Genomic DNA, 7,260 nt, shown 5'->3' on the forward strand with positions numbered 1-7,260 from the left:
AATGCCGAGCCCTCTGACCAGCTGACTGCAGTTAGCCATTTACTAAGTGTTGAGCAAATTGTAATTTTAGGATCCTCTTATCTCATCACCTACTCCTTTAATATCCAGCCATTCTTATAATCAGAACAGTGGTCACCAGTAAGCAGCCTACTTCAGCCAGAGACTATACATGCATTATCATATTTCATCTTGCAACAACCCTGTTTTAAGAATATGTTATCTTGCTATCATTGTTTTATGTGTGAGAAACAGGCTCAGAGTGTCTGAGTGACCTAACCAAGAAACCAACATCTGCCTCACTCCAGTGCCCTTGCTCCTTTATTGACCATGATGCTTCCTTACTCCATCTACTGCTGCAAACCAGTCAGTCTTTAGCAGCCACAGCCAGCATTCAATGAAAGGTGTGTAAGCTTAAGGAAGCAGCTCTGAGTAGGTAGGAGTTGTTTCAGCTTCTTGGATGGGTAACACCAGCCATGGTGGAGCCTTGTAGGAGCAGGACAGTTCTCTCCTCCTCTACCTGAGGCAGGTAAGGCCTGGGAGTGCTGGGAAAGAATGTGCTGAGGAGCCCATGTGAGCATCCCAGGCAGCCTGGCAGTTATGGATCTTGTAAACAAGTGACTCAGCTTCTGATATATCCATTTGTGGGCTCTTTATTTTTTTGAAGGGGGGCAGTATGTATGTGTTAAGAACACACAACATGAAATATACCCTCTTAACAAAATTTAAGTGTACAAAACTTAAGTGTAATACATTTTCAGTTAACAATGTTGTTAACTCCATTGATATTTTTCAAGTTTGTTTATTCAGAGTCAGTTCCTTGGAGCTTCAAAACTAAGGAACAGATCCTGGGCTATGGTGGCCTCTTCCAAAGGCCCAGCCCTGTGGTGCCTGTTCTGAACAGGTACCTGGCCTCCTACCTCTGACGTTGTTTATCTCTTTAACTCCATAAGGCCCCAGCCTGAGCTGAGACAGAAACAAAATGTACTTTACTTGCTGTTTTGGTTTATCTATGTACATTTAGTTTAGTAAGGGCACAGCTTTGCAGACAGGCAGACCTCGGTTTAAATCCTCTATTTTTGAGCCTTTGTTTCCTTTATCTATGCAAAGTGATGATAATGTTCTTCTTGCAGTGTTGTTGTGAAGATTAGATATGTACACGAAGCAGCACCTAGCACATAATATGAGCCTAATAAATGGTGGCTGTGTTCAGTGTTATTGCACTTGTTCTGCTGCGTCCTGTGGGCTTTGGGTGCCTATCTGTCCAGATGTCCTTGAGATCTCAAAAGCTCTTGAGTGTGAAGATTTCATTCTTATCAGCAAACTAGTTTAGTCCCAGACCTTGTAGTTCTTGTCTTCATGCTGGAATCCTGAGGGAGCACTGAATTTGGAGTTAGGAGGCCTAGGTTTGAATCCTGAGCTTTGCTATGACTTCATCTGGGAAATGGGGCCATGAGATATTTTTTTTTTTAAAGGCTATCTTGATGAAATGAAAGTGTTTTGTGCTTAGAAAGGCGTTTTTTGTTTTGTTTTGTTTTGTTTTTCATCTCAGAGATTCTTTTTATTCTGATCACTCAGATCTGACCCTAGCTGTACCCATCAGTAACTCTCTGGCTATCATCTTCACATTGATTGTCGGGAAGGTCCTTGGAGAAGATATTGGTGGAAAACGTAAGTCAGGCCCTACAAGTACGGGAAGCAGCTACTTGGGCCTTACCCACCCAGAGCCATTTCCCATGGGTGGGTAAGGAGAGGACCTCCCAAATTCTGCCCCTTTCCTCTGTAGCTCTCCTGCTTCTTTGTGGCCGTCAGACCCCATCTGAGCCCTTCCCTCAGCCCAGCCCTGCACCAGCTCCTCCTGGCATGGCTGGGCTCAAAGCCTTCAATTTCTACCTATTATCCCAGGAGCATTCGCCGGCATGGTGCTCACCATGGCAGGAATTACACTCTGCATCACAAGCTCAGTGAACAAGACCCAGGGACAGTTGTCTACCCTTTGAGTGGGCCAACACCACCTCCAGCTCTGTTGTCTCCAGGAAGCCCCTTGGGGCGTGAGGTACAGAGAGTGAGCAGATGGACCTAGCACTTACCCGCTCTGAGCCTCATCTTCTTCATCTCTTATGGGGCTAATAGCTACCTCATGGATCACAATAAAAGAACAAGAGTGAAAGGGTTTTGTAACTTTTCAAGTGCTATTCACCTGCTAGGATTTAGCTGAAGAGACTTCACACTCATGCTCAGCAATCTTTCTGCCCCAGCAGCTCCCTTCCTGCTGTCACGTCAGGCCCCCAGCCCAGCCACTGTTCTATGACCTGATCTGGACTATTGCAGCAGCAAGGTCAATGGACTGCAGAACCCCAGCTCCATTGAGAGGGCCAGCTACAGCCTTTGAACCATAATGCAAACAGAAAGCCTCCAGGGCTCAGTCAGAAAGTCTTGGCTGATTGAGGGGGGAACTGAGTGGCAGAAGGTACATCCGAATGGCAGATGTAGGGAAGATGAGCTGTCTGTTAGCCTTGCATGTTCCACCCATCAGGTGGGTGGAAATCTTCAACTGCCCACCCCTTTCAAACAGGAGGACACTGATGAGCCCCAGCACTGCCTAACTTCAGCATGTGTCACAATGCCTGGTGAGTCGTAGCCTGTAATAAATCTGTAATTAATAGATGGAGGTTCGTAAATATTCTTTTATTGTGACAGACCCACTCCCAAGTTTGAAGTCTATCCCCCAAGCTCAGTTGGCTACTCCTTTCTCTAGCCAGAGAACCCATAAGGAAATGGCCTCAGTGGCTAGAGCTACTTTCCCCAGAGAGGAAATGGCTTCTGTGACCGTGGGTTTAGGAGAAGAGCGGGAAGAGTCTGAGGGGAGAATCTGGGGAGAGTCATACCCTGCAAGCCCAGGGGAGGTGCTGGTTCTTCTAGAACAGGCTGCTGGAGGCTGAGGATAAAAAATGGCTGCAGAGTGGTGGTCCCCAGTTCCTGGCTGGAGCTGCTGGCTCTCAAGATGGCAGAGCAGGGGCTGAGGCTGAGATAGCTGCTTCAGGCCCAGGCTGATTTTCCAGGGACAGGGCCTCTTCCACTATCTGTGCTGCCCTCTGGAGGAGGTAGAAGGCCATGTAGAATGGAGCCATTAGTGTCCCATATCCAGCCTACAGCCCTCAGCCAAGAGACTTTAGAAATTAGGATTGGCCCTCTCATTTAACAAGGTAGGAAGTCAGGCTCTGAGATGTTAGGAGATGTGCTCACAGTCACAAGGGAAAAGAACTGTTTCTGGGACCCAGAGCTGACAGTTTCCTGCTCAGAACTCCTGTCCCAATATATGGCTTCCATCCCCAGCCCACCTGATCCAAGGGTTCCTCCGTCCAGGTGTCTTCATCATCTGCTACTTCCTGGGCCCCTGCTGTCTCCTTCCTTGGATGCGGAGCCCCATAGACTCCCTTGACTCCTGATGAAGGTAACTTCAGCTGATGCCTAGGCCAAGGCATTCTTTTCCTTGACCTCCTCCACCAGCCCTTTCCCCTCCTCTGAGCCTTGCTCCACATTCCTCATTACCTCGGAAGATGGCAGGGTAGTTCAGAGGCAGGCCCTTTGGCCCCCATCCCCATCCCTTCCAATTTCCACTGCTGAGATTGGATATGCACATGGAGGAATAGGAGACAGCTGTGCTGAGGTCAGAGTCAACTTTGTACCTGGGCATTTTGCCCCCATGGATCATCCCCACAACAGCAGGGACTATCCTGTGTCCCTGTTAGAAGGGGGCTGAGAAGGGCATGGGTCTTGGGGTCCCCTCACCTGATGGAAATGAGAGAGTAGGGAGCATGATTCTTGGCTGAATGGACTGATGGGGTCTGGCATAGAAAACAGATGGCTCATTTTGGCTTGGTTCCTTTGGAGAGGGCTGGTTTGCCTGTGCCCTGTAGCCATGGGCCTGTAGAGGGGATACTGAGCTTGGGCCACGGGTACTGGCTGTTTTTACCTTTTCTACTTCCAGTCCAGGCTTGAATGCGCCTGTAGGAGCTTTGAGAGGACATGTTGTCCATCTTCATAGCCTGCATCCTCCCTCCTTGCTCCCTCTTCCCATCAGGCTGCCTTATCTAGAGACAGAGCAGCTGGTACTTGGCACTCAAGAAGCCCAGTGAAACCAGGCCCTGTCCCGCTATCTCCCCACCTGATGCTTGCTGGTTCATCTCATGGGAGAGCTCAGGCCTGGAATAAAATGGGGGGCTGATCTGCTCCCTTGGACCCTGTTATGCCAGATATGCCAGTTCTCTCTCCCAGCACCCAACCTGGCAAGAAGGCATTAGGTCCAGGAAGTCAGAGTCCTGAAGATCTTCATAGAACCTGGATGAACGAGCTTTCAGGCCAGGTTCTAGTCTGGTCCCTGCCAGTCAATAACTGTGTCACCCTGAACAAATTACTTCACTCCATTGAACTTCAGTCTCTCCTCTAAAAAATGGGACTAATCTCTCTTTCATAAGATGATTGAGAGGATGCAGCGAGATAAGGGCAGAGCCTAAGCTGGAGGAGGAGTCAACTAATCACTCCCCTTCCTTCCCCCATATCCCCTGGCCCCTCACATCACCTACCCTTTGCTTGTAGAGCCCAGACTTTGGGTCTGGGGGATGCCTGCAGTGAAAAAAAGAAAAGGCTTGTTAGAGGCAGAAGAGGACATGGAGTCAAAGTGGCTTCTTCTGTTCTAATCTGCTACTCCTCCCACCTCACACATACATACCAGCAGCCCCTAGGGAGTGAGGGGCTAGGCACCAGCAGCTCCACATAGGGGAGGGCCTTGAACTCTTCCTCTCCAACAGCCACATAGTAATGACCACTCACCAGAGCCTCCCTTGCTGACAGTGGAAGCCCCTCCAGGGTGCAGAGTCTGGGGGAGAGAGGTGAATGGATAAGGGCTGGTGGAGAAGATGCCTCTTTATATTCTACAGATTATGAGGGGGTGAGTACAGCTATTCCAAGGTACCCTTTGAATGCTGGCCCTATGGGCAGCAGGGCCAATCACCAGCTCTGCCCTGGCTCTGAAAGCTAGGCTGGAGGGGCTTCTCCCTGTGGCATAGAAGGAAATCTCATTTGGGGAAACATGCTTTTTTTTGCCTTTTCATCCTCAGGGACAGCCGAAATCAGTAAGGAGGCTCCCTTTGGGAATTTTGGGCTTCTCCAGTCCCCATACTTACTTGCATACAGCCCCGCTCTGTAATTTGGCCTTTTTGGTCAGGAGCTTCAACACTGTTTCCCAGTCCTCGCTGGCAGCCTGGGACAGCTTCAGGCTAAATGGGGGACTTAACAGGTCCCCATTCCTGAACACACTGGGACAAAGAGCACCCTGGTAAGGGGAAGGGCCCCCAGAACTCCATACAAGTGGCATAGGGACCAGAAGATGGTCCAAGAACCAGCACATTGGTCAGCACCCTGGTAAGGGGAAGGGCCCCCAGAACCCCCAGAAGTGAGAAGAAAAACAGTGGCATAAGGACCAGAAGATGGTCCAAGAACCAGCACATTGGTCCATTTTCATCCATCAAGCACGTTAGACTTTTTGTATCCCCACCAGTAACCAGGGGCTCCTGGAACAAACCTACCCACATTTTTTTGGTTTCACTGAAACAAAACTCTTTGCCTCTGCTTCTTGACACCAGCACTTACTGGATATAGCAGGTGGAACCTGCAGGTAGCCGCCGTCCAAGGCCCTCATCACACGGGTGCTGAGTCATAGGAGGACCCTGAGAATTCAGACCCCCAAGTAAGAATAGAGTTGAAGCCTTTGATTAGGGGTAGGTCAGTGGGTATGGAGTGCTGCCACGACACTGGCAGATCCTGCCATTTCCAGGGTCCCTGGCTTCCCAGACCAAATTGGGGGCAATCCCAGGAGGGGCGGAAGACTTACTGGTAGTCTGCTGCTTTTCCTACCCGGTTCCTTCCCTCCAGGAGGTAAATAGCTGAAAGGACAGGTAGGTCACAGGTCATCTTGAGTAACCTAGGACCTCAACAGTCTGGTAGCTGCCAGAGTTCGGGACTGGGGCCCAGCTCACCATCCATCCTTTCCCATTGGGAACAGTCTAGAAAGTTGCTGGTACTTGAACCTGCCTTAGGGCCCTGGGTCAGACTGAACATCCAGACTGGGGTCTCAGACACAAACCATAAGATTAAAGCTTGAGAGAAACTAGTTCATTAAGCATCCAACTGTATCTCAGAAATTTTCTCACTTATGAGGGCAGGTGGTTTTATCTCATTTTGTATGACACTGAGAGAAAGTTAAGTGACCTAAACTAACACAAAAGTAAATGATAGAGCCCAGATTCTAAGACCGTCTAGTTCCTGACCCTTTGCTTCTTCAGTTACAGTGAGCAACCTCAGCTGAGAATGGAGTAGGACCTGGAAGCCAGATCTGAGTTGGAAGCTCAAATACTCGAATTCTTCTCCCATTGTGGAAGGCATAGCCCCACCCTGCAAAGGAGGCTGACCCCAGCCTAATGCAGAACACAGAATGCTTAAACACAGCAGGGAGGAGTGATGGATGAATTTAGTGTGTTTGGTAAGGGATCCAGCCAGGAAGTGGCTGTGGAAAAAGGGGCTCAGTCTGCATGCAGGAGAACGTTTTCCTACCCACAGGCTAGTCCTGGCTGTGATGGGCATACATATCAGTATCAGACTTCGACTTGAGCTATGGCTCCGCTATTTATTTATTACTATTACTTAACTTCACTGTTTTGATTTCCCTTTCTAAAGAATGGGGACAAGACCACCCCATACATAGGGTTGCTGTATTGAGATAACGTATAAAGCGCCTGCATGCACATAGTAAATACTGAACACATGATGTTGCTATTGCTATTACCTCCCTCCCTGGGCTCTTTGACCAGCCCCAGCCCCACTCACTGGAGCTTGCGGAATTGTTCGAAGCCAGCAGCCACATACTGCCCTCCGTTCTGCAGATCAGCCAGGTCAGTGACGGGGTGGCCATGACAAGGCGTATAGAGGGCACGCACAGCCAGTGGGGCCTGCACAGCCGATGTCACCTCACTGAAGAAGGTCTCCAGGGTGGGGAAGCGGCGTTGAGTCACCACCAGCTGGCGGCCTGGGGAGAAAGGGTCTCCATTCCGGTATACCACTATCCTCTTAGCTGTTGGACTGCCACCTGCCATAGTGTATTCTCAGCTAGAGACGCGGAGTTGTTGCCAGGCAACTGAGGCAGGGCTGGGAGCAGTGCCAATCAGTGGTGGAGGCCTACTCTCAGGAATGCAGAGAGCGCCTCAG

General features: G+C 49.7%; 3 protein-coding genes across 5 annotated transcripts in view; 1 reads left to right on the forward strand and 2 right to left on the reverse strand.

Moving 5' to 3' along the window:
• Positions 1-2,662, forward strand: part of TMEM234 (transmembrane protein 234) — a 4,999-nt gene extending 2,337 nt beyond the window's left edge. The window contains exons 3-5 of one of the 3 annotated variants that reach the window (XR_003043810.1): positions 1,550-1,668; positions 1,903-2,053; positions 2,573-2,662. Coding sequence is in view for 2 of the 3 variants with exons in the window: in XM_025041303.1 (XP_024897071.1) it covers positions 1,550-1,668; positions 1,903-1,997 (214 nt within the window). In the remaining variant the exon portion in view is untranslated. Of the gene's footprint in view, positions 1-1,549; positions 1,669-1,902; positions 2,168-2,572 lie in introns of those variants that run through there. The other 2 variants (XM_025041304.1, XM_025041303.1) reach the window with 2 other exon arrangements.
• Positions 2,663-2,670: 8 nt separating this feature from the next.
• On the reverse strand, positions 2,671-7,243 carry DCDC2B (doublecortin domain containing 2B). The gene is made up of 9 exons (XM_006924298.3): positions 6,883-7,243; positions 5,891-5,942; positions 5,650-5,726; positions 5,184-5,315; positions 4,730-4,876; positions 4,584-4,623; positions 3,790-3,925; positions 3,339-3,442; positions 2,671-3,092 (listed from the first exon to the last, which is right to left on the reverse strand). The coding sequence occupies exons 1-9, from the start codon at positions 7,146-7,148 to the stop codon at positions 2,997-2,999; spliced, it is 1,050 nt and encodes a 349-aa protein (XP_006924360.1). The 5' UTR covers positions 7,149-7,243; the 3' UTR covers positions 2,671-2,996.
• Positions 6,948-7,260, reverse strand: part of IQCC (IQ motif containing C) — a 3,439-nt gene continuing 3,126 nt past the window's right edge. The window contains exon 6 of the transcript XR_003043809.1: positions 6,948-7,081. The gene's annotated coding sequence lies outside the window, so the exon portion shown is untranslated. The remainder of the gene's footprint in view (positions 7,082-7,260) is intronic.

The sequence above is a fragment of the Pteropus alecto genome, unplaced genomic scaffold (assembly GCF_000325575.1).
Source record: "Pteropus alecto unplaced genomic scaffold, ASM32557v1 scaffold39, whole genome shotgun sequence".
NCBI classification, from domain to species: Eukaryota; Metazoa; Chordata; class Mammalia; order Chiroptera; family Pteropodidae; genus Pteropus; species Pteropus alecto.